This window comes from Macrotis lagotis, chromosome 8 (assembly GCF_037893015.1).
Source record: "Macrotis lagotis isolate mMagLag1 chromosome 8, bilby.v1.9.chrom.fasta, whole genome shotgun sequence".
NCBI classification, from domain to species: domain Eukaryota; kingdom Metazoa; phylum Chordata; class Mammalia; order Peramelemorphia; family Peramelidae; genus Macrotis; species Macrotis lagotis.
The window spans coordinates 132687230-132714082 of NC_133665.1; the positions used below are offsets into that span (position 1 = coordinate 132687230).

Genomic DNA, 26853 nt, shown 5'->3' on the forward strand with positions numbered 1-26853 from the left:
GGTCATTTCACGGCAATAACATTTATAGGCACATAAAGCATTTTATATACTTTCTCACTTCTTGCATGCCTGTCTTCTCATACAAGCTTACTAAGAACATAAATGAGATCTTTAAGCATTCAGGCAATCTTTTAATGTAATTTTATTGCTTAAAAAAAGGATTTCAAAGATTTGTATTGGAGGCGATATGGATTAGGGTAAGGGTCAGAGGTTACAAGGTCCCTATCCATTTTTCCTTTTGAGTATTAAACCTTGAGATCCAGCTAAGGACTGTGTGACTTATCCTGTGTTTACCATGAAGTTTTGCCTGACCACAGACCTAGTTTGAATTCTTTGTGAGTTGTAACCTTCATATTTTTTGTGAAGTTGTGATCACTTTTCTGATTATTATCCTATCCTCTTCTCCATTGCTTTTAGATCATCAAAAACAACAAAGGTTAAAGTTTACTTCTCCCCAATCCATAAACCTTCCATTGTGAATCCAATCCATTCAGCTGCATTCCCTAGCCTCTTGGGGTTCTAGGCCTCTGAAAATGATTGCTTGTGGACAAGATGGTGTGCTGTGGATTCTAGATGGACAGAGCCCTCCCCCCACTGCCTGGGAAGATGGGGATCCAGGCATCCCCCCACCTCACCCAGCAATTGGTTAATGATAGAAGTAGCAGCAGTTGTGGGGCTCTCGGGGTATGGCACCAACATCAAATTGAGAAGTTGAGGATCAGTCTCCTTTCCATAAGAGGGGAGGGACCTCTTGAAGTAGTAGAAAAGGGAATAGAAACTTGCCTGTTTTTATTGTTGCTAAAGAGTTAAATCTCCCCTCCTCTCCATCAGGTTTTCTCACTTTGGAGCCAACCCCATGAAATGACTGCAGGGCAGGGAATCTGATCATCCACATGCTGGAGAAGGAAAGCTGCTCATTTTTTTAATTGAAATTTTATTTTATTTTTCCAATTACATGCTATGGTAGTTTTTCAATATTCATCCATTTGCAAATCTATGAGCTACACATTTTTCTACCACCCTCCCTTCCCTCTCCCCTCCTCATGGTGAGCATGTATATATAAATTTGTGTTTTTCATATTAGTCATTTTGTGTAACAGAAATTAGAATTAAGGGGGAAGAAAGAAAACCATGAGATAGGAAGGAGAAAATAAAGGTAGTTTAAAGAAGGTAAACATAATATACATTCAGATTCCGTAGTTTTTTCCCTCTGGATATAGATGGTCCTTAGCAGATCTCTCAGGGTTATCTTTGATCCTCTGAACTGCTAGGAAGAGCTAAGTCCATCATAGTCGATCATTGCACAATGTTGTTGTTAATGTGTATAATGTTTCTTTTGGTTCTGCTCCCTTCATTCAGCATCAGAAATTGCTCATTTTTTACATTCCCAGCTTCTTCAGGTTATCTTCGACAGTAAGATTCATTGGTCCCTCATTGGCTTCATTGTCAGATTTCAGCACTGAAGAAAATTTATTAATATCAACTGATAGGACTACTTTAAACTTGGAAGTCTTCTAACCAATTTGGGAAGATGCATTTGAAAACCTTTAATTGGCATTTCAAAGCTCTATGGTTTGTCTTTTTAGGGAACAAATGAGGTTCTACGCATGTATATTGCAATGGCAGGACTACAGCATGCAGGTCAAGTCTTAACACAAAAAATCAGGTATGTTTGCTTCTTATATTGGAGTTTTCAAAGGGATAAATGTTTTTAGACACTGAACTCTCTATTAGCTTACTCCCTCAGCTCTGGCTTTAGCCAGAAAATGGAAGGAGCAGACCTCAGATGCCTTCTCTCTCCCCTTGCCCTCATCTAACCAAAAGTCTGCTTCTATAGGAGGGATAAAGACCACTACCATGACCTTGAAGGGAGAGGGGTGTTGTTCCCTTCCCCCCTCTCCAAAGCTTTAGGTTTAAAACTCCTTAGAGTACCTTTCCCAGGGCCTTGGAATCTTCTTGTTTCTGAGAGATGTTTCCTACTTTTTAAAAAACATGCAGGATTGAAAGCTCTCTTGAGAAACTATTTGAATGTTATCTTCATTGTTGTCATCACTATTACTATTTCAGAACCTGAGTGATACTTTTTTTTTTCTCTAAGCAGTTTTCTTTCTGGACCCTGCCCTTAAGTTGGAAGAGATTTAAATTCAGAAGCCTCCCAGATTGTTCATTTCTTCCCGTACCTCACTTCCCCATAAGTGTAGATGGCTGAGAGAAGCCACCCTTTATGTCTGTCTTAGACTTGCCAAGAGTCAGAGATAAGAAATTTACCTCTGCCTACCCTTCTTGAATCCAGCCTTGACTATTTTCCTCTGCCCTGAGGTTGCTGTACCCCCTTGTCTGGTTCCCTCCCTGCCTTTCTTCCAAGTCTGACACTCATAAGGGAATTTAGTCTTCGAAATTTAAGGAATAGAATGCATCTTGGGGTAGGGAGTGTCTGTGTGTCGTGTGTGTGTGTGTGTGTGTGTGTGTGTGTGTGTGTGTCTGTCTGTCTGTCTGTCTGTCTGTCTCTGGGTGTGTGTGTGTCTGTCTATCTGTTTGTGTCTCGTGGTGTCTATGTGTCTGTATCTCTCTGTGTATGCTCTATGTCTCTGCTCACTTGTTGGGTTTTAAATATTGCTGCTGGTAACCAAATAAGACTTATCAAAACTGTTTCAGTGTCAGGTTATTGAAATTGAATCATGATCTGAATTACTTGACTTCCTGACAGTGAAATGTCCCCTTGAGAGTAATTTCTTTGGATGAGAAAAGGTCCCCCCAAACTCTCTTCCCCACTGTCCTGAGCTGTCAGCTTTTGGGGAAGCATGCTTTGCAGCTAGGAGGTTAAGCAAATGACAGAAGAGGAAGGACTAATCCTGATGGTATTAATGATACTTACATTTTCCTTTAAGATTTACTGAATGCTTTACATATATTGTCCATTAATACTTAGAAGCACTTCAAGAGGCCAGTGGTACAGATTTTATCCCCATTTTACAGATGAGGAACCAAGCTCTGAACAGTTGACACACTCTCAGTCACTGTTTGTGCTAGATTAGAGCAGAGCTTCCTTCCTCAAATTCCAGGGTCACCCTCCCACCCCACCCCCAACCCCCAATGGCCTCTGGAAGGGCCAGCTTCTTCACTTCCAGCAGCTGTGAGCTGGCTTGCAATTAGTTCTTGTTGCTGGTCCCTTCCCTGGCTTGATGGATCAGTGACCTAAAGGCAGCTTGGCCACCTTGCTGAACTGCCCTGGCAGCACATCCACTGTGTCCCCAAAATAAGATATATTTTCTTCCAGCATAGCCATAAGCAAACCTCTTACACTCTCTGAGCCTTAGTCTCTTTATCAGTAAAATGAAGCTCAGAACATCTCCTTTGTCCTCAATAACATGAAAGGAGTCATTCCTTGCAAAAATGCTTTGGAATTATTCCTTTCGTAAACTATCACTCGTACCACAAAATAATGTCTTGGACTTGGATGATACTTTCTATTAATAGAGGATAAACCAAACCGGGGCGGCTAGGTAACGCAGTGGATAAAGCACTGGCCCTGGAGTCAGGAGTACCTGGGTTCAAATCTGGTCTCAGACACTTATTACCTAGCTGTGTAGCCTTGGGCAAGCCACTTAACCCCATTTGCCTTGCAAAAAATTAAAAAATTAAAATAATAAATAAAATAAAAATAGAGGATAAACTATAGGGTTCACTCTGAACAATCTTTCTACCTCTATGCTATTCTTAAAAATAAACCATCTTAGTCCTTTCTCAGAACTATTAGCCATGACTGGCCCGCCCAGCTTACTAAGTACATTTGTGAATCTCATTTCAGAGATATGAAGAAGGGGAATTTTAGCGTTGCAATGGAACTTCTATCAACAAAACTTCTAGATAGCCTGAACAGGAAAGTGGATCTTGGTCTAACAGGAAAAGGTGGAATGGTGCATCCCAGTGTGGAGGTGAGTCTGGCTTAGCCTCCTCAGTCACTGATTGGGGAGATCCAAGAAGCTAGTGATAACCAATTAGGGGCTGTGGCAGGGGGTGGAGGAGGGGTGTAAATGTTTTGTCCTAGGCCACAGGCCCTGGGGGTGTGATTAGATGGAGGAGGTAGCCCTGGGCTCCTTAGCAGGAAACAGATTCATTTGCTCCATTTGAAGAACCCCTGGATGTTCTCAAGACCCTTTCCAACTCTAATTCTACTTTGTGAAACACTTTTTTCTCATCTCTTTGATACCTTTTTATATGGGAGGATCCCAACCCACCTAATCTTTTCTTACCCCTTAACAATCTGTACAAGTGGGGTGGCTAGGTGGCGTAGTGGATAAAGCACCGGCCTTGGAGTCAGGAGTACCTGGGTTCAAATCCGACCTCAGACACTTAATAATTACCTAGCTGTGTGGCCTTGGGCAAGCCACTTAAACCTATTTGCCTTGCAAAATCTAAAAAAACAAAAACAAAAAACAATCTGTACAAGTTCTGGCTAGTATACTTAGGTATTCTTAGACCACAGATCTAGACGACCTGTTATTTTTATGCCATTTTTGTTTTACTTATTAATTATACATTATTTTCCTAATTATTTCTTCTTTCCAAATTTCCCATTAATTTCTGCCTCAAATTAAATTTGTATGTCTCTGTGTGTGTGTCTATGTAGGTAGACTACATCACACAGAGAGATGGTTAGAAGGCCACATGTGCTCATCTACCCCACGGAACTGGAGGAAGGCAGTTCTTCCATCTCTATTCATATATCTGCATTATTGAAGAACCTTTTTAAAAAATCTTCCTAGGACATCAATAAAATTAGGGATAAAATTAACAGACTTTTTATTTTAAAATTTTATTCAACATATACCTTTTCCTTTTAGAAACAATTCTTCCTGAAAAACCCCAATTGAGGGAGGTTGAAATTTTTATCAGCATTTACAGAGCTAATTTATCTTACAGGAAAAAATTGATAAATTGAGCATAAAAGGGGTTAAGAACACCAGATCTCTCTTTTTTGGGACCATAGGAAAATGCAAAAAAATTATTAAGAATTCAGATTCTCTTTGTTGGACAGTCAATTTGCTTGAAGCTTGATTTTTTTTGCTCCCTCAGCCCCTTGGGTTTCTCACTCATGGGATTGCCTTGTTATGGCTAGTCTTGATATCTGGGCTTGATATCACTGTAGTTCATGGGAACTCTACAAGTAGGAACATGGAATATCAAGATGAGAACTTGGAAGGTTTGAACCTAGGAGGATGTTGATTGAGAGGTTTAATTTCAACTAAATTTAACTTTTCAAAGTTCTGAACTCTGCTACTGTGTGTTCTGCTTTCTTTACAGGAGAGTGCAAACCGACTAGAAGAAAATGTGTATTATTTTGGGAGAGTGGTAGAGATGTTACTCAGGCGGTTTGGCAAGGTAACTAGCCCTCTCTCTGTTCAGTGATGCAAATGTAGTAACTGCAAGTCAGCTTGGACCCTGCAGAAAAGCTCTTCACCTCTGAATACCTACACCCACCATTCTGGAGGCTCCAAAGCAGCTTGTGTAAGAGCTGCCACTGCCCCCTTTTAAGTGTTCTCCTTCTAATCAAGAGCTTCCATTCACAGAACATGCTTAGGTTCCACTAGCATGTCATGTGCTCCTCACCACAGCCCTGGGGCGGGGGGGGGGAGGTCAGAGAGACCCTCACATGGCCAGGGGCACCCACAACTGATCCAGGGAAGAGAATACACTTTGAATGGTCTCCCTTTGCCAGTGTGGTGAAATCCCATCTGTCCTTCAGGGCCCAGCCTGGGGACTCCCTCTAACCCACAGCTGCCTTCATCTTCTCTCTGGAATGATCCTTCACTGCCACCTGTTTACTGAGCACGTGTGGCCTTCTGACCATCTGTGTGTGTGATGTAGTCTACCTACATAGACACATACAGAGACACATACAAATTTACTACCTACTAAACTCCGAGTCTCTTGGAGCAAGGATTGGGTCTTACTCCTCATATCCATTCTAGACTTAAGCAGAAAGATTTCATTATTTATTGAAAAAAGCTTTAATCATCACCATGAAGATTTCAGAAACATTCAAAAACATCTTGAATGTTTGGGACCATCATATCTGCTCCTTAAGAATTACGGAAGTTTCTCCATCTTTATATCCCCAACTCATATAGCACATTAAGTCCCATGTTGTAAAAAAAACAGATTAGGAGGGTTTAAAAATCCCAGCCTGTCAAGGCTAACCTAGGGGGAAGGAAGCTCTTATTTTGCTCCTTTAGAAAAATTATAGTGTTACTTGTAGGCAAGTACAGGGCCAATCCTGAATGGAATTCTTCTGTTTATCCCCATGAGGGAATTGTGTAGGGGTTCAGACAAGGGCTTCCTCCAACCACTGAGAAAGCTCTGGGCCTCATCTGTCTGCAGGACTAAATGAGGAAATGTACTTAATATCTTACTATTGAGGGCTTTCACCTGGAACTAATCTTGCTATTATTCTCACCTTCTTTCTTAGTGGGGTAGCTTTGCTAAATTCTAGGTTTGTTCCTACCTACATAGGAAAGTTTTTGCTCTTCCCATTCCCATTTAGAGACAAAGAACATCAGCATGTTCTGAAGGGGTTGTGAATGTCCAGGGATCTCTTGTGTGTTCATGTGACTCCCTTAGACCATCGTGGAAGAGCAGTTGACCATGAAGCGTGTGGCGGACATCCTGATAAACTTGTATGCCATGACTGCCGTCCTGTCCAGATCGAGTCGTGCCATCCGCATAGGGCTGCGCAACCATGACCATGAGGTGCATGTGGGAGGGGGGCTAGGGGCACATAGATGGTGAACCACTTATTCATTTGCTTTCAATGTGATGTTCTTGAAGTACAGTTGGTTTTGGAAACAGCATTTCTTTGGGAAATAGGTTTGATGACTAGTAAGCAACATGATCAGTTATGAAAGGGCTCAGTTCTTCTAGTCAATTTTGGCCTTACCTGCAGAAAAAATATGAAAGAGGTTTTTACTAATCAGTGATTCCACAACCTTTTTTCCCCCAAGAAGCTAAAGGGAAGAGCATTTATCTTTGTAATGCCAGCAAAGTTGTTAGCAACCTTGGACACAACACATTAGGCCCTTTCTCTCATTACAGGTGTGATCCTGTGGCTCTTATGGATCCATTAGCTACAGTTCAATTCTTTAATCAAGGGGAGGGAGGGAGGCTATGAAGGATAGAAAAGGGGTAATTCTCTGACCCCTTGAGAGAGGGAGAGAGAACTCACCATCTCCTCAGCCTCTCTGTTTCCTCAGAGCCAGACTCTGCTCCCCATTGCCAGCTCCAACCTTATCCTTGCTGGAAGGACAAGCTCCTCCTCCTCATCCTCCCATCCATACTTAGGGCATTGCTAAGACTTTGTGGTTGGTGTTTACTCAGTTGCTCGTCTGTTTCTTGCTGGCCCAGCTCACCCCAAGGGGAGATTACTGAATGTATTTGTCTAAAAGAAGAAAATTTTAAACCTATTCATGTTTATATTTTTTTCTGCTAGGTGCTGCTGACAAATATTTTCTGCACAGAGGCATATTACCAGAATCTTTACTACATGTCTCAGTTAGAAAAATGTAAGTGGGGTGGGCTCTCTTTAAGGTCCAATCAGATAGTGGGACTTTTAACATAAGCTGTTGATTCTAGGGATGGGCTAATTTAGAATTCTTATTTATCTGGGAAAAATTAAGGAATAACAAGTTAAGGCCTTATTTATACTCATTCACAGTAATCATTTAGCCAAACTAAATGCTCCTTCTTCTTTCCTTAGTGTGTGTTAGTACAGGATAAAGTATTAGAAAAATACTTTAATTCCTCTTGAAGCCCAAATTTTCACATGCCTTGGTAATCACAGCGTCATGGTTCTTAAAATAATCTGTCATGATTTTTCATAATAGAACCATAGCAACAACAACAAAAAGCCCTTAATGAATGGTGCAGAAAGAAATTAGCTGGATTCCTACAAGCTTAAGACAATCAAACAAGACATCTTTGGAGAGACCAACAGTTAGTGCCTTGTTGGGCAAAGGAAGTCATTAGTTCCTGGCTAGAGCTTCCCCACAGTCTGGCTGTTACACTGGGAGTTTCTCTTCCAACTGTCCAGAAAGGTGCGCCTTGTGGAAATTGTCCTGCCTAGTAGATAAGACCATCACATCAGACTGGTTATTAAAGAGAGGTTCCTAGAAAGCAAAAGTACTATTTTCTGTTTATTGATCAGTAGTTGCTCATAGTTCAAGATACAATCCCAAAGTGCTTAAGGAAGGAATGCTACCGATGTTTGTCTAGAAAAGGCATGGCCATCACCAAGATTCTATCCTCTGTCAGACAGGAAAGCAGCAGCTAGAAGAGGCTCCCCACAGCCCAAGTTTGGGGGCCTTGGGATTTTCAGTTGAGAGTGAATTCACTTCCTCTGCCTAGTTCTGGCATTACTAATGTTCCCCCTCTTTTGGGGGGCATCTGATTTGTATCTCTTAGATTTACCTTCTGACTCCTGCTTGGTTATGGGTCCTTCATTTTATCATTCCCTGCTTTCCTGGGGGAGAAGGTGCCTACAACATTCAGATGGCTAGAAACTAGCTGAGTAGACCGCCCTAGTTCAGAGAGTCATCACCTTTTCTTTATGCTTGTTTCCAAAGGCTGTAATGGTAATCTGTACACCTGTCACTGTCATCTGTTTGTTTTTTGCTTTTTTTTTTTCAGATTCTTCTGAAAATCTAGATGAATATGTTAAAAAAGCTGCCCGACAGATCCTGGGTGGTAGATCCTTCCCATGCGCTCATCCCCTAGAAAGGATATACTGAGAAGAGAGGGAAAGTGTTCCTGGAATTCATATATGATTATGATCTACCTTGTCTTTGAACTGCATCAGTCATGACTTTCTATGGTTCTGATTTAGAATGACTTTGCCATTTTTTCACAGAACAAAGAAATTTATAATTGTAAAAACTGTTTTATTAAAAATGTTTAAAACTCTATTTAATTCCTTTTATCAGGTCCCTAAAATGACTCCCATCTTGCATTGAGAATGGTCCTAAATTTTGCTAAACTGAATCCCTTCCCTCCACATGGTTTGTGTAGAAATACAAATGTGCTTGTAGGAATACAGGGCAGAGAATGAAGGCTGGTAAAGGGAGCCAAGAGTCCAACTTAATAAATTATTGGGAAGGAAACAGTGGGTATGCCAAAAGCCACATCTTCTGAACTTTGCTCTCAAGATAGACTTTCCCAATTCTTAGAGGAATTAGAGAGGAAGTGTGACCTGGGCTCCAGAGAGGCCTGGATTAGGCCAGAGTCTGAAGATGGGTGGGATCCTGTCTGGTGGCAGTCACTTCCTGGGCTATCTCCTCTTCAGACCAACTCACCATCTTGTTATGGTCAGAATTAGCAATTACTTTCTAGTCTTCCACTTTCTGTTCGACTCCTGATGAAAGAGGGCCCGGTCATCAGAGTCAGTAAATTTCTTTATTTCTTTTTTTTTTTTTTAGGTTTTTGCAAGGCAATGCTGTTAAGTGACTTGCCCAAGGCCACACAGCTAGGTAATTATTGTCTGAGGGCAGATTTGAACTCAGGTCCTCCTAACTCCAGGGCCGGTGCTCTATCCACTATGCCCCCTAGCTGCCCCTGCGTCAGTAAGTTTCTAAGAAAATAGATGCTTTATTTGACCAAAACCTCTTAACCTAAGTTTCACCCCACCCTTCCCCAAGTTATGAGAACCACACTTCAAATACAATTGAACAAAAAACCAGATTCTCTAGACCAGAAGAGACCTCAGTGAGTCTCTAAATCAACCCCTCCCTGAAAAGGAATCTTTCCTCCCTATCCCTGTCAAGGAGGAAGAGGCCAAAGTGGAGAAATCTCTGGCTCCAGGGAAGTAGGGCACTCCACTTGTGCTTATTGTATCTGACTCTGCCTTCCCTAGGGCCAAGTAGACTCAAGGACTGACTCCTGCTGCTTTAGGCCAAACTGTCCCCACTTAGCATGACCCCTGGTCCTTCCCTTTCCTGCTTTCCCTCCTCTGGACTTCCTGGCTCCCTGATATTCTTCCCAAATGGGGGTGCCTAGTACTGGACAACATAAAAGTCCAGTGGTGGATTGACCTTTTTTTTTTTGGTTTTTGCATGGCAATGGGGTGAAGTGGCTTTCCCAAGGCCACACAGCTAGGTAATTATTAAGTGTCTTAGGCTGCATTTGAACTTGGGTGGTCCTGACACACGAGGGCTAGTTCATTATCCACTGACCGTTAGCTTTAGCAAGAGGAGGCTTTTGTCTGGGGATCCAGGGTCTAGCTCCACCGGTGACTTCACCTCCCTGGCTCAGTGTCCTCACCTGCAAAATGAGCCCCTGAGGGCCCTTCCAGCTTTCTGAGATCCTAAGGATCTTTCTTGGCTGCTGTATTACAGTATTAAGTCCTTGGCACAAATGTCTGATTGCATCTTCTCTTTCCAACTCCACACTTGCAGAACTCTTGAACCAATTCGCCAACAGTATCCCTGGCCTCACAAATCCCTCTCACGCCGTCATCTTTGCCAATTTGCTATATGGGAGGTACAACTTCAGAGTTATTTTAATTTTTGTTGTTCATTCATTCAGTTGGGCCTGACTCTTCATGACCCTATTTTACTTGGCAAAGATACCGGAGCATTTTGGCATTTCCTTCTCTAGTTCATTTTTGAACAGATGAGGAAAATGAGGCAAGTAATGTTAAGTAAATTGCCTAGGCTCATACTAAGTGTGAGCTAAGTGTGAGGTTAAATTTGAACTCGGGTCTGATTTCAGGCCCAGCACTCTGTCCATGGCACCACCTAGCTGCCCCTCATCTAGCTGTTTTAATTTGCATTTCCCTTAGTGATTTGGAACATTTTTTATAGGTTGACATTAGCTTGCAGTTTTTCTGAAAACTCTTCACTCTTTGACCATTTAATTATTGGGAAGGTAAATATCCATTTGGTAAGAACTTTTCTCAGTCAAGGAGAGCTGACTCCCAATCACTGCTTCTGTTTAAAAGTGGCTCCTAAATAGTTTGGGGTCGTGGGAGGGCTGATTCCCAGCTCCTCCTCTTAATGCCTTAACCTCTAGGTGTCTGCTTCATCAGATAAAAGAGGAAGTCAGATTTCTAACAATCTAGTACTGATAACCAGCAGCCACTTCATTACCCGCACCTACCTATAATAGCTGCCTCACCACCACCCCCCACACACATACACAGTTGTCAAGAGAGAAAAAAACAGATGGTTTGCTTATATTTGCCTAGAGATTAAATTTGGCCATCCTGAGTAGAGTCCAGACAAAACCCTAAATAGTGTATAATCATTATCCACATTGGTCAACCACTGGGTGAAGTGTGATCCTGGGGGAGCAGAGATTGAGGAGGGGGAGGGACAGGACTGAGGTCATCATCTGCCAATTGATCATTTAACCAGCAATTATTAAGTACCAGACATATATATACACCAGACATATATATATATATATACATATGTACATATATATATATGTACATATGTATATGTGTATATATATATATATATATATATTGGGCATGGGACAAAAGAAGTATGCAAAATTTTGGAAAGTCCTTGGAGGAGCCCTTAATATTAGTCACTAACACTGTAGCAATAATAATAATGTTCTCTGTAAATAGATGTTTTTTTCTTCGAAGATTCCCAACTCTCTGCCTGCTATGCTTTTGCCATAGCAAAATGTCATAGCATTTTTTTAGACCCCCCCTCCCAGAAAAACTCCAACGTAACTTTGTCTTCCTTAAGGCCTATCTTGGCCCCAGTCTCAGAGACTTTTTTCACCCTTTCTGGTGCCACAAACAATAGAATTTCCAAAACAACAGAACACTGACCTGGGACAAAATCTCTCCCTTCTTTGTGAACCTCATTTTCCTCTTCTATAAAAGGAAGGGGTTTGACTAAGGTTCCTTCCAACTCAAAACCCCACTACAACTGTATGGTACAGAAGCTCAACTGGGCCCTCACTGCTGCTAGGCAGTCCTAGCCTACCTGTCCCACTCTACTTTTCCAAGCCTTTTCATCCCTCTTCAAACCCATCATGGGTCCCTCTCCCCCTCCACTTCCTCAGCTAAGGATCTCAAACAGATTGCACCCCCCCCCACCCCTGTCATCCCCATGCCTACAAACCTGTCTATATCTTCCTCATCCTGGAAAAAACCTCCATTAGATCCTTCCACCCTCATCATTCTACATCTCTCCAACCCTTTGTGGCTAAACTCAAAAAGGTCATCTATCTACAACAGGTGCCTCCATTTTCTCTCACATTCTTTTTAACCTCTTAAGATCCAGATTCTGACCGGATCATTGCATCAACACTGCTCTCTCCCAGATAACCAGTGATCTCATCCTTATTCCCTTGACCTCTCTACAGACTTTGACACTGTTCACCACTCTGCAAGAGCCTCTTGAAGGTCACCCCTCTCTCCTGATCCTTCTCTGTCTTCTTTGCCAGATCCTCTTCCAGATCCTGCCCTCTCTCCTTCAGGACCCTGACCTACCCCCTCTTCTCTCTCTGTATTCTCTTGGTGACCTCACAAGCTCTTAAAACATTGTCATCTCCATGCTGATTATTCTCACATCTGCCTATTCTGCCCCATTCTCTCTGCTGACCTCCAGAATTGCATTTTCAACTACATTTCAGATTTCTTGAACTGAATTCCAGTAGACACCTTAAACTCTCCTGCCCCTCCTACCTTTGCTCATACTGCAGAGGATCCCTTCCTCCTCAGATGTCCAACCTAGGCATCGCCCTCAATGCCTCACTATCTCTGACCCTTGCTTCCCCATGTCCAAGCTGTCACCAAGGCCTCTTGATTTCACCTCTGCAACATTTCTCCAATATCCTCCTTTCTTCTCTGACATTGCTACCAATTTGAGTGCAAACTCTCATCACCTTAAGCCTGGATTGCTACTAGCAAAGCCTCTAGTGACTCTACCTGCCTCGCTTCTCCCCACACTAGTCCATCCTATTTAGCCACTAAAGTGATTTTCCTGGAGTAGAGGACCTATCATGTCACCCCCACCAACTTAGTAACCTCCAGAGGCTCCCTGTGACCTCCAGGGTCAGATACACAATGCTCAGTGTGAATTCAAAGCCCTCCCCACCTCTCCAGAACCTCACAACCAACATGTTCTCTTCAATCCTATGACACTGACCTCCAAGCTATTCCATGAAAGACCACCCATCTCTTGGTTCCCAGAAACCTCTCTGACTGACCCCCTTCTTGGGACACTTTTCCTCTCCTGCTGTGACTTCTGACTTCACTGGCCTACTGGAGCCTTCCCCAACCCCTCTTAATTCTAGTGACTTCTCATCATTTGAGGTAGTCATGGTTTTTTAAAGTTGCTGCAAACACTGCTCCTAAGAGAAATACACAGATTCCTGTGAGTCTGGTCACAGTTTTTACTTAACTCTTTTCCATCCAACCAATTTCCTCCTGTTTTTTTTTCTGACTGTACCATATTGTTGATTCATTAACAATGAATTCATAGCCACAGTGGTATTTTACATATATATATATTTACATTTTATATATATACATATATAATGTGTTTATATGTGTATATTTGTATTATATAGTCATATCATATATAATTCCCACAGATATATGTATCTAATATATATATATATGTGTATATATATATATATATGTATATATATATATATATATATTCTCCATTAGGCCAATCATAGCCTTCTTCTATTTAGAAACATTAGACAACTTCAGTTCCATTCTTGGGGACCATTTTAAACAGTAAAATCACCAACAAAAGTGAAAAAATGTAGCACTAAATCAACCAGCAAAAGGATACTTGCTTACAGTATAAAAGCTGATACAAGAAGGCAGAGCAACACCTTGTTGCATCTCAATTAGGACTGGCTCTTTGTGCCTAACTGCAAAAGCATGAATATTAATTGCAAGTAAACAAATTCGCAAATATGGACTCTGTGAATTATAAAGATCAACTATTTCTTATTTATCCTCTATATAAGTGAATGTATATATTTGCTTTTTAGCTTCCCTATTAGAGGGTAAACTTGAGGACAGGGACTCTCTTTTCTTCTTTTGCATCCCCATCATTTAGCACAGTCTGAAACATCATAGTAGCTTATTAATTTTGAGTGATTGATATCATTAGGTATCATTACCTAGGAAGCATGGAGTAAGCACCAAAAATGATCCATCTATTAAACAGCTTGACCTCAAGCAATTCAGAATTGGAAGAAAATGTATTTTAGCCTAATGGTAATTGGCAACTTATAAAGATATTAAATTAACATCTTTAAAAATAAATTTATCAAAAGTTGTAAACCTGAAAGTAGCATCTTGGAATTGAAATGCTAAATGAATTGCAATGATTAGTAATAAGTATTCTGTAAGGGATTTTGCAAAAAATAAGATAAAGAGCTACTTTTAAAATGCTGGGGAAATCTAGAGTCAATTTAACCCCTCTTTTCACTAGGAAATATTTGTGACCCTTGAAATATGTACTCTGTGGATATAATCAAGGGGTGGGGAAAATCACATCATTGTGATAGAACTGCATCATTCTGTAAAGGAGTCTGCTAGTCTCAAAGAGGGCAAGATCTACTTTCCCTCTGAATTTGGAGTTGTCTCTATTGGCAGAGATTTGTTTGATTTTTTATTCTTTTGGAGCTCTTCAAACTTCCAACATTCAATATTATGCTGGTGAATTATATTTCCATTCACCTGCAGGCCGTATTTTTTGGTAGCCATGGAACAAATCCTCTCATTTCTCATTCTGTCAACTGCAAGTCCTCCATTTTTCCTCCTTGCATGCCTCTTCACCATTCCTGAGTTTATGTTCTAATATAGATAAGAAAAATCCATTTTGCTTTTCCATTGATTTTCCACTGAATTACTCAGTGTTTCAGTTGAATATGCTAGCTGATTAGACCCCAAAAAACTTGAATGAAGATAACTTAAGCTTTATACATTAATGAATATATATCATATCACATTCCTTGGAAGAAGAGGGTGTGGGTTGAATTGTAGGGTTTTTCCTCCTTTCAATTAGAAGGTTTCATCACAAACTTTGGAACTTCATGGTGAGTGATGAAGTGTGGAAATGACAACATCCTGATACCTTGTCACAATGGTGAAACTAGGGAGCTTTGGCATGCTTTGTAAACAGTGCCAAAGTCGCTACTGGCACTTTGAACTCCATGCGTGGTTGACTTTGTCCTGAAGACTGGAAGCCACTATCAAACAACTGAAGCTAGGAAATTAATTGATAATTCAAGGTAGGTATTCATCAGGATAATTCTGCCATTTGCCGGGTTTTCGTATTTTTTGCATACTGAATCCTGGGCAGGAGAGACAGCCTTCTGTGTTCTGAGAGTTCTTTTGATGTCTGTCCTACTAAACTGTCCTCTTCAAACTTACTTTCAAGCTTTAAGAAAACTATTCCAACTCAAATGAAGCATCTGTGAAATTACATCTATTTCTAGAATAGCATTTAATGAGCTACTTGAGCTCTATGGAAATAGTGTCATTGAAGAAAACAAGTAACCAACCAACGAAATGAATTTCTTTGAAAAACAGTCCAGTTCATTTCCATAGACAATGAAAATGCTTATTTACAGATTTCTAAATATCTCTATAAATAGACTTAGCAGCATATGATTACACGTAAACCAGTGTCCTTGGTGGCACGATGTCCTGTAGACACCTTAAACTCAACAAAAAGGCATCATGTCCCTCTCCCCAAAACTTTGCTTAAAAGGACTGTGAGGGCACCCCCTTTCTCCAAGTTATGCAAGTTCACTCCAAGATGACCTTCAGGCTCTCCTTTGCACTTTACCCTACCTATCCAATCCACTGCCCAGTTTTATGATTTCTACCTTCACAACACCTCTTGGAGGTAGCTTTTCTCCATTGCCACCCCCTTTCTAGTGGACCCACTTCATAGTAAGCACATTACTTAAATAAATGCTTACATACCAACTGAGGATCAGGAAGGAAAAAATTCACTAAGGCCATTAGTACAACTAAAAACTAGAAAAAGAACAAATGAAAAATCCTCAAATATCAAATCAGAAATTCTGAAAATCAAAGGTAAAATTAATAAAGCTAAAAGAAAACCATTGATCTAATAAATAAAACTAAAAATGATTTTATGAAAAAATAGATAAACTTTTAATTAATCTGATTTTAAAAAGAAAACTAAATCACCAATATCAAAAATGAAGAGTGAACTCACTACCAAATGAGGAAATTAATAATTCAGAGCTATTTTGCCCAACTGAATGCCAACAAATATGATAATCTAAGTGAACTGTATGATTATCTACAAAAATATAAGCTACCCAGAATAACAAAAGAATAAATAAAATACTTAAATAACCCCATTTCAGAAAAAAAGGAAATGAAGAAAACGTCAATAAGTTCCCTAAGGAAAAAATCTCCAGGACCATTTAAGGGACAATTAATTCTAAGGCCATTAGTGAAGATTGGACTAATCATGAGACAGAAGCAAAGACAATCAAGTCTTTGTAGTGTCAATTGTGGTATCTCTACCCAAACTCATTTAGTGGGCTCTCTTATGGCAAATATATGTAGTTATGATGTTTTTAGGATTTTTTTTGCAAGGCAATGGGGTTAAGTGATGTGCCCAAGGTCATATAGCTAATCAAATATTAAATGTCTGAAGTAAAATTTGAACTCAGGTCCTCCTGACTCCAGGGCTGTGCTCTATTCACTGCGCCACCTAACTGCCCCTTATGGCAAATATATGGGGTGTGTTCACACAGGGTGAACAGACATTGATGGTTTATAAATCTGAATTACTGAAGGGATCACTCAAATCAATGAAGTCATAAATCCATTTGGTATTACCATTAATGTCAATAAAACAAACATTTATTAAGCACCTACTATATACCTCATACTATTCCAAGTGCTTCACAAACAGTAATGGGATTTAAAGAACCTGTTTTTTTGTTTTTTCCAAAGATAAGCCCATCACAAAGACCCTTCCATAGTGCTTATAACTTGATGATCAAATCCTTCCATTTCAATCCACCACTAAATTGAGTTGCACCTTTTCCCAAAATGTCTCTTTGATGGTTAACAGCCACTTCCCTAGGCCAGATGCTCTGATTTACCATACTTGTTTCCCAGTCTAAATTCATCCCACACACAGAATCTACAAGGACTAATCTCTCTACCCAGTTAACATGAACTTCGGTCCCAACTCTGTCACTAACTTGTTAGCAGGCAAGTCTCTTGAAGTCCTCATTTCCTTATGTCATAGGATTTGGTAAATATATCAAAGTGAATAAAACAAAGAAAAAAATCTCAAAACGAAATCTGAGTGCAGACAAGAGAGAAGGGGATGGGGGTTGATTTAGGAAATTTTTTTTAAAATCCCACCTCTTAAGACTTTGTAACCAAGGAGAAAGTCATTTGATTTCTGAGTTAATTTTCTCATTTTTTTTTAAAAAAAGAACAGATGAATTAAAAATCATACCATTAGCCCTACCTTGTATGGTTCCCATGGCAAGATATAGAGTGCTCTGCCACCTTTAAAAGGTAACATAAATGTCAGATATTAACCAAACCTGGAAAACACATGAAGGAACACTGACTTTTGAACTGGAGTTTTTTTTTGGGGGGGGGGGGGATTTTTTGAGGCAATGGGGTTAAGTGACTTGCCCAAAGTCTCTTGGGGAGCCAGTAAATATCAAGTGTGTGAAATCACATTTGAACTCAGGTCCTCCTGACTCCAGGGTCAGTGCTCTAGATGCCCCCTTGAAATGTATTTTTTTACCTGTTAGGGAAAATCATTTAGCAGGAGGAGGTAGAATGGGCATAGAAGATGGCTTCTGGTAAATGTCAAAATCTAAATGCCGATGCTCCCAGCTCATCCTCCCTCTATCAAGGACAGGCTTCAGGATATTAGCAAATAGACTATTCTCTTGCCATGTCTAAAAGGAAAAGAAAAAAGGTAGAAATGTTGTTGGTATGGATGAGGAAATCAATCCCTGAACATGAATTAATTTGCCAAATAAAATATTACCTCTTTTAATTCTTTTATCCGATTTGAATCTGGCTTCTTGGGGTGTTGGTTACTTTCAAAGCTACTCTGATATCCAGGAACCTGAAATCCTTCTGGAGTAAGCCAGAGTCGAGGTTTGGGCTTTTGGATGCTCAGGCCCAAAGGTTCTGGAAAGGATGCGAGGTAGTCTAGAGAGTAAGTGAAATTTTTCCCTTTTTCCTGTAAAGGATGTAACCAATTAAAAAACAAATACGCAAAACAAAAACCTTTGGCAAATGACTTAGTTTGGTTAAATACAATGGACTGGGGGGGATGGGTATGATGAGGTGGGGGGACAACAGGGGTTCATAGACTTTGTTGCTATAGCTTTCCCTGTAGAGTTAGATAAATGAGTTAGTCCTGTTAGGTGGGGGTTGCAGAAAATTCAAGAAGTTTTCTTTCCTTTTCACTTTATCCCTAAAAAAGACTTGGGAAATGGGGAATTACTTTCAGTGGCAAGCCAACCTCTAAGCGTGAGCAGGCAAGGGAGGGAGAGTATCAACTGGAAGGGGACTGCCCTCACCTTGTCCATCTCAGCAATCAACTGCTGTCTTGCAAGCTCCCCAGAGTTCAAAGTCTGGATGCTGTAGTTAAATATGGACTTCCCATGCGAAGGAATAATTCTGATTGTTCTCCATCCAGGCCGCTGATGGAACCTTCTAACAAGAGATGCTTCGGCCAAGTTTTTCTGAAAAGAAATGTCAGGAATTAACCTCTCCAAGGCTCAAGGTTTTTACCATCATTCATAATACAATTCCATTCTAAGGCTACCATAATAACCATTTTATTTACTCTGAAAATTGTTATATTTAACTTGATATTAAATCATAAGAATCATGTATTATAAAAGTAGCCATCCCAACAACATTTGATATCTGTAAAATTAGAATGAAAAGGACTTTGGGTTATTTAATTCCCAATAATACAATCCAATAAATCAATCCAGATACATTACTATTATTACTATTATTATTATTATTATTTATTATAAGCTATCAGGAGCAAAGTTCTGTGTTTGAAGTAGGAGTTACAAAGACAAAAATGAATAGTGATCTCTGCCTTCTGGAACTTAACATCTGCTCCCTCATTCAATAAATAAGAACTATGAAATAATGTAAAGAGAAAGAAAAAATATAATTGAAGATTGTGCAATAATGTCGTTTTTTAGTTATGTCTGACTCTTCATGACCTCACTGGGGTTTTCTTGGCAGGGATACTGAAATGGTTTGTCATTTCCTTCTCCAGATCATTTTACAGAGGAGGAAACTGAGGCACACTGGTGAAATGACTTGCCCAAGGTCACACAACTAATAAATATCTGAGGCCAGAGATTTGACTCAGAAAGAGGAATCTTTCTGATTGTACTATGGCATCATCTGGCTGCCTCATGTAATAATAATGACCAAGATTCTTGACCCTGGAGAAAGTTAAAAAAAAATGCCATAGATCACAGGTTAACCACAAACTCTCCGGGTTCTGCATTAAAAAAATCGGATAGCAATACCAAGAATGGAGAAAGGACATTGAATTCCACAGTGCTCTAGAAATGAAAATATCCTCATCTCTCCTAGCTAAAACATTAGTAGCAGAGACAAATCAAATAATGCAGAAATTGCTCTATAAATATTAGTTATTATCTTTATCAAGATGTTAGGAATAAAGACAATATAAATGTTCAACTAACATATTAAGAAGCAGAGATGAAAGAATTCCAGTGAGGAAAAAAGATGAAAAATAGCCCTGAGTAGAATATATTTTTAAATTTTCTTTCATTCTGTGAGCCATAACATTCTAGACTTTAATTTTCTATTTCTTTTAGAATATATTTCTATTCTCCTCAATCATATATCTTTCATAATAAATATTCCCATGAAACAAAGACTTGATCCAAAGTTTATTATGCTATTTGATCCAATCAGAGTAAGCATAAATAATATTTGTATTCATTTTGGCCAGAAACCCCCAGTGTCTTCACCTTCCAGATTGATTCTTTGTGAAGGCAAACTAGACCACCTTTTATTTCCATTCTTACCTAGCCTTTAACCACTGAGTGGCTGTTTCCTCAGACAAACAGATCTGGAAAAGACCTGAGCTTAAAAAAATCAGGGTCTCCCACTGTCTTCTGATTTGTGTCTTGCCACTAAACTCCCAGGTCTCTGGAGGAGAGAGTGAGGCTGATGCCTCACTAAAATCCTATTCACTTGAGGAAGGAAGGACAGAAGGAAGGGCGGGAGGGAGGGAGGAAGAAGAAGGAAGGAAGGAAGGAAGGAAGGAAGGAAGGAAGGAAGGAAGGAAGGAAGGAAGGAAGGAAGGAAGGAAGGAAGGAAGGAAGGGAGGGAGGAAGGGAGGAAGGAAGGAAGGAAGGAAGGAAGGAAGGAAGGGAGGAAGGAAGGAAGGGAGGAAGGGAGGAAGGGAGGAAGGGAGGAAGGGAGGGAAGGAGGAAGGAAGAGAAGGAGAGAGGAAGGGAAGAAGGGAGGGAGGAAGAACTCCATCTAGGGATGAATAACTTGATTGATAGTGAATGCCAACTTATTTTGGCTGTTCCAGACTGTTTCATATCCAATTACCCCACACTGTGAAGTACATAGCCCTGACCCTTTCTACTCTCTGCTCAGAGAAAAGTAATCAAATCAATTTTTCCATAGCTTCTAGAAAACATGATGCATGCAGTTTTTATGAATAATTCTCTTCTGTTCTATTTCTATGGAAAGTCTTGCCTTATTTGGTAATTATTAAATTTTGAATTTTTTTTAAAAAAAGTAAATTTCCTAGCTGTGCAACCTTGGGCAAGTCACTTAACTCCATTGCCTTAAATAAAATGAAATTTTTTTTAAAATTTCTTTTAAAAAGATAGGATATGGCGATAGTAGATTGCCTTTCATTAAACAGGCTATGTCCATGACCCCATAGAAAAAAAAAATTCTTCCCTTGTTGCCTATGTGTTGCTCTCCTCGCTTTTTATTAAAGGGAGGAGAGTATATGACTTTTGCTTCTGTATCTTCAGTGCCTCCGATAGTGGCTGATATATATCAGGAGTTTAGCCAATGTGTTTTCATTTGTATATTAAAAACCATAAAATGCATAGACATGGAAGGGCCTTTCTTTAAGAAGGTCTAAAACCGAAAGCAAGTAATATTTGTACTGGAAAAATACTAGAAACCCAAACAGGTGCTCCTATTGTTTGAGAGTTCCAGAAATTCTAGTAGCAATCAAAAGATCATGAAATGAAAGGTACAAACATCAACAAGTAGAGCCAAAACAGTCCTGATTTACTTAGAAAACACCAGAGAACCAGAAAAGAAATTGAAGTCATTAATCATTTCATTGCAGTATAATTTAAAGTAAATCCACAAAAATCTTCAGAATTTCTATACAGTAGTAACCAAACCCGGGAGAAATAAATAAGAAAAATTTCATTCAAAATGCATAATTGAAATCGAACTTACTAAACTACTTTGGAGAGTTATGTAAATACATTTACAAAATACTCTTTTTTTTCATTTTACAAAATTTTATTTTTTTTAAAATTTTAGAAAGGTTTTGTTTATTTTGAGTTTTATAATTTTCCCCAATAAATGATGTAACATTTAATTTAAATGTTTTATTTAATACTATGCCCATAAAAGTACCAAGGGGATACTTTATAGAATTAGGCAAAAATAATAACATTATTTATTTAGAGTTACAAAGTAATCTCAAGGGGAGGCATTTTTAAATGTAAACATATAATATGCATATGAATCCAGAATATAAAAGGTGATTAAAGAAGTTAGTTATAGGAGAAAAGAAAGAGATAGCTTATATTTGTGTTTAAGTGAAAAACTCTTAATTAATATATAGAAAGAAGCAATCAAAACAGACAATTTTGATTAATAAAACTAAAGTTTTTCATACAAATAAAATCAATTAAAAATAACAATTGTAGGGGTAGCTAGGTGGCATAGTGGATAGAGCACCAGCCCTGGAGTCAGGAGTACCTGAGTTCAAATCCAACCTCAGACACTTAATAATTACCTAGTTGTGTGGCCTTGGGCAAGCCACTTAACCCCATTGCCTTGCAAAAACTTAAAAAAAAAAATTGTAGGGAAGGAAAACAAAATATTTTCAGCAAATACCCCTGATATCAGCATAATATCCAGGATATATAGGGAACTGGTACAAATATATAAGACTAAGAGGCATTCACCAATAGATAACAAGTCAAAAAATCTGAACAGTTTTCAAAAGAATTATAAATTATATAAAAGACCAGGCAAAAATGCTACAAATCTGTAATACAAGAAATGCATATTAAATCAAATCTAGGGGCAGCTAGATAGCACAGTGGATAGAGTACTGGACCTGGAGCCAGGAAGACCTGAGTTCAAATCCAGCCTCAGTCATTTAATCCCCCCCCAAAAAAACTCAACTCTAAGATTTTTTTTTTTAGATTTTTGCAAGGCAATGGGGTTAAGTGGCTTGCCCAAGGCCACAAAGCTAGGTAATTATTAAGTGTCTGAGGCAGGATTTGAACTCAGGTACACCTGACTTCAGGGTCAGTGCTCTATCCACTGTGCCACCTAGTCACCCCTCAACTCTAAGATTTTGCCCTACACCCTGAAAATTGACAAAAATGTTGAAAAATGGAATAGGTAATTTTAGAGGGACTCTAGGAACTACTATACTAGAACTACGAATTGTCCAACCTTTGACTCAGATGATTCACTATACCAGAAAGAATAGACAAAAAAGATAAAATATTCATAGCAACTTTCATTGTGATAGCAAAGATCTGTAAATAAAGAAGATACTCTTTTTAATTGTAGAATGCCTAACGAAATTATTATAGGTACAAGTAATGAAATTTCATGCAAGATGAAATAATGAATATGAAGAATTATAAGAAACATAAGTTTTATATATACTAAGGCAGAATGAAATAAGAACCAAACAAATAAAAGCTTCATACATATATATATATATGTACCTATATATAAATGTGTGCATATGTTAATACATATAAATTTAAAATGGCTACAATAATGTGCTTTAAATAAAAAGATCACTAAAAGGAAATCAATTGGACTAACTAAAAATTCAAGAATGATCTCAGATGATGAAAAAAGGGTAAAAACATCACTTGTACAAAAATATTCATAGCAGCCCTGTTTGTGGTGGCAAAGAATTGGAAATCAAGTAAATGTCCTTCAATTGGGGAATGGCTTAGCAAACTGTGGTCTATGTATGTCATAGAACACTATTGTTCTATTAGAAACCAGGAGGGATGGGAATTCAGGGAAGCCTGGAGGGATTTGCATGAACTGATGCTGAGCAAGATGAGCAGAAGTAGAAAAACACTGTACACCCTAACAGCAACATGGGGGCGATGATCAACCTTGATGGACTGGAGCATTCCAAAAGTGCTACAATCAGGGACAATTTTGGGGTATCTGCAATGGAGAATACCATCTGTATCCAGAGAAAGAACTGTGGAGTTTGAACAAACACCAAGGACTATTCCCTTTAATTTAGGGAAAAAACCTGCTATCTTATTGTCTGATCTTATTCTCTCTTATATTTTTTGTTTCTTCCTTAAGGATATGATTTCTCTCTCATCACACTCAATTTGGATCAATGTACAATATGGAAACAATGTAAAGACTGACAGATTGCCTTCTGTGGGGGGTGGGGGAGAGGGAAGTAAGATTAGGGGGGGAAATTGTAAAACTCAAATCAAATCTTTATAATTAAAAAAAAAATAAAACTAGAAGAAAAAAAAAAAGAATGATCTCAGACACCAGATGAAGAAATAGTCTTCCCTCTCTTGACTGAGAGGTGGGGAACCAGATTGTTGCAGATAGTGTTCTTTGCTTAACTGTTTTTCTTTGTTACAAGGAGAATTTAAATTTCAAACTAGTGAGTAAATGATGAGTAAAGAACAGGGTATTCCCCCCCCCATAAATAACTGATATAAAAATAAAAGGTACCACTAAAACTTGTTTTTAATGGGCTGTGGCAGAAATATGAAGGCATGATGCTGACAGTAGCTTTAATTAAATAATTATCAGGTGGTGCTAACCTGAATGTAATTTGGTCCTATGGCCCTTTTTATTTCCATATCATTTTTCCATTGTAGGTAATTTTCTTCATGTAATTTGATTAGGGAATTAAAGTTCTGTACTTTTCTTTCTGGTTTTTCTTTCCTTATAATAATAGATGGCAATTTCTTCACTGGGCTTGGGTTTAATAACTCTGACCTACTCATAGGAACCCCGAAATCTTCGCTCATGCATTTTACCATTTCTGCAGAAGGCAACAAATCTCTTTTTATGACATCCTTGAGCTTGTTGCTGTGACAGATGGTGTCAAGCCTATAAGAGATCATTGGGACAGTTTTTAAATTATTTTCATACTAGAACAGGAATTTCCCCTAAACATCACCACCACATCCCTAAAACTGTCTCTTCATTTTGTCATTGATGGTTTTGTACTTCCCACACATATGGTTCTGGAGCTTCTTAAAGGGCATGAAATTAGAATTATCTACCTCCCCCTTATTTTTCTCCATAACCCCCACCCCACAACATAGCCAAGTCAGTCAATGAAAATATTATTTTATGAGTATGTAAAGAGTTCAATTACATATAAATATGTAAAATACAAACATCTCCTCAATATAGTCAAGTTTAATACACTGACCCCCAAACAGAGCTTGATAACTGCTATCTCCCATAGTCCTAATATCTGACTACAAATCAAGGTCTTTCATAACTAACTCCTTAATTGTCCAATCCAATTTCCTTTCTTTAGAACTTATCCTCTTTAACCTTAAAGGAGCACTAAGAAAAAGAAACTGGATTGGGCAATAAAGGATTTTCGAAAGCCCTCAGAATGAATAATTTCAATAGAGTAGCGGGGACAAATAACAGATGTCAAGGGATGTGAGCAGAAAGTGTTCAGTAAAGAAGTTGAAACTAATTCTAGAAATACTGTAGTAGAGTTCCTTAAGTTAAAAACTTAAGAGGCCAGCAAGTTCAAAGAATGAGTTTTTGTTGGTTTGTTTTAAATTGAGGGAGACTTGGGCATGTTTGTGAGTAGAGGTAGGGTTGTGTTGGAGCCAGTTCAAACTGTTAAATTTTCATGATGAACATTTCGGCCTTGGAAATCTGTGAATTCCAAATCAAGGCTTAATTTATGGTTTTACTGACTACCAGACTTAAGATAACAATGGATAAAATTTTAATAATTCATCATGTGTATTTCTTTCCCAGAGAGCTGATTGTTAAATGTTTACTAGCACATTCCTGGGCAGAGGAAAGGGATATTAAAAAAAAAAAAGAAAGAAAACATGGGGCAGCTTAGGCAGTGCAGTAGATAGAGGACCTGCCTTGGAGTCAGGAGGACCTGAGTTCAAATCTGACCGCAGACACTTCATAATTACCCGGCTGTGTGACCTTGGGTAAGTCACTTAACCCTATTGCCCTAAAAAAAAAGTGATGATGAATCAGGGGATAACAGATGAACCAAAGTTCTGAAAGAAATGGGAGGAGATAAGATCTGTATAGTTACTAAGTCCTAGCTATTCACATTTCAGTTTTTTTCTAGAATTCCTCCCTTCCTTTTTCTTCTCACCCCTAGATGCTTCTCACTTTACATTGCGACCATAGCAATTACAATCATCTTCTTTTTCAAATATATCTTACAGACCAATGCTAAATTTAATCTTGTCTATGCTTTGCCAAAAGTCACTTAGCTGCTACAGGCTAAATTACAAAATCCTTGACCAAGCATTCAAGACCACTCAGAATCTGATCCCATGCTACCAAGCCTGCTTTATCTTCCATTTCTCCCCAACAGGATGCCTCTGTTTCAGCCTCGTGGATTCTCACTTTCCTCTGAACAAATCAGGATCGTTTCGGCATTTCTTGATTTTGTCCATTTTGTTGACCTGCCCTCAATTTTCATCCCTCTTCCTTCTACCTCTTCAAATCCTACACAGACTTCAAGATCCACCTCAAGTGTCAGCTCCTCCACAAGAAACGCCCCAGTTACCCCAAGACCGTGACCTTCTTCTCCTTCCTAGAATGCATGCAACCCTTACAGCCTGTGCCACTCATTTTAGAATTCACTAGAACGCTGTCTTATACCATGACTGAACATGTCAGAATGAACCCTAATGTAAAATTCTGGAAGAAAAAATGTCTTACATTCATTCCCATCTAACTCCTCAGTCCTTACAGGAGCAGAAGACTCAATATTTAAACTGAATGAATGAAGATGGATGAATATTTCTCTTTGAAATATTTGTCTCTTAATGAAAAAAGATGATTACAAGACATGTATATACATTAAAGATAACTGAAAATACTGGTGAATCCTATTTATATAGAATTTTTACCTAGTCCCTCCTCTGTGAATTCTCTTAACCATAGTTTATCTTGTAGTAGCTTGCCTTCCAAATATGATGAAAGGGATGATAACATTGCTTATAGTGTTAATTATCAACTCTGTTCAAATCATTCAGATTATGAATTATCAAAAATCTCTGTTCAGGAATCTGGGCAAAGGAAAATCCTTTAACTGACCACTCCATGGTCACCAACCTGGCATCTCTGAGGGAGATAGTCAAAGACAAGACAAAGAGTTCACTGATACCATGGATAAGTGACTTAAACAGACCAACTTTGGAACCAATTCATCCAAACATTCCCAAAGCTCATCTGCCCTTTTTTTTTTTCAAGGCAATGGGGTTAAAGTGACTTGCTCAGTTACTTGGTATCAAGAGTCTGAGATGGGATTTGAATTCAGGTCT

The 26853-nt window shown here is 38.9% G+C and overlaps 2 protein-coding genes across 5 annotated transcripts in view; one reads left to right on the plus strand and one right to left on the minus strand.

The window, feature by feature from the left end:
* ACAD9 (acyl-CoA dehydrogenase family member 9) overlaps positions 1 to 8957 on the plus strand; it is a 55201-nt gene extending 46244 nt beyond the window's left edge. For all 3 annotated transcript variants that reach the window (XM_074198390.1, XM_074198391.1, XM_074198392.1), the window contains exons 13-18: positions 1587 to 1666; positions 3809 to 3935; positions 5305 to 5382; positions 6622 to 6750; positions 7487 to 7559; positions 8683 to 8957. In XM_074198390.1, coding sequence (XP_074054491.1) covers positions 1587 to 1666; positions 3809 to 3935; positions 5305 to 5382; positions 6622 to 6750; positions 7487 to 7559; positions 8683 to 8783 — 588 coding nt within the window. In that variant the 3' untranslated portion in view covers positions 8784 to 8957. The remainder of the gene's footprint in view (positions 1 to 1586; positions 1667 to 3808; positions 3936 to 5304; positions 5383 to 6621; positions 6751 to 7486; positions 7560 to 8682) is intronic.
* The window catches only part of CFAP92 (cilia and flagella associated protein 92 (putative)), a 90412-nt gene continuing 68088 nt past the window's right edge, over positions 4530 to 26853 (minus strand). Inside the window, exons 12-16 of one of the 2 annotated variants that reach the window (XM_074198389.1) lie at positions 24340 to 24412; positions 18586 to 18750; positions 18045 to 18242; positions 17796 to 17952; positions 4530 to 6937 (exon numbers count right to left, since the gene is read on the minus strand). In XM_074198389.1, coding sequence (XP_074054490.1) covers positions 17809 to 17952; positions 18045 to 18242; positions 18586 to 18750; positions 24340 to 24412 — 580 coding nt within the window. In that variant the 3' untranslated portion in view covers positions 4530 to 6937; positions 17796 to 17808. Of the gene's footprint in view, positions 6938 to 17795; positions 17953 to 18044; positions 18243 to 18585; positions 18751 to 24120; positions 24413 to 26853 lie in introns of both variants that reach the window. The other variant, XM_074198388.1, reaches the window with a different exon arrangement.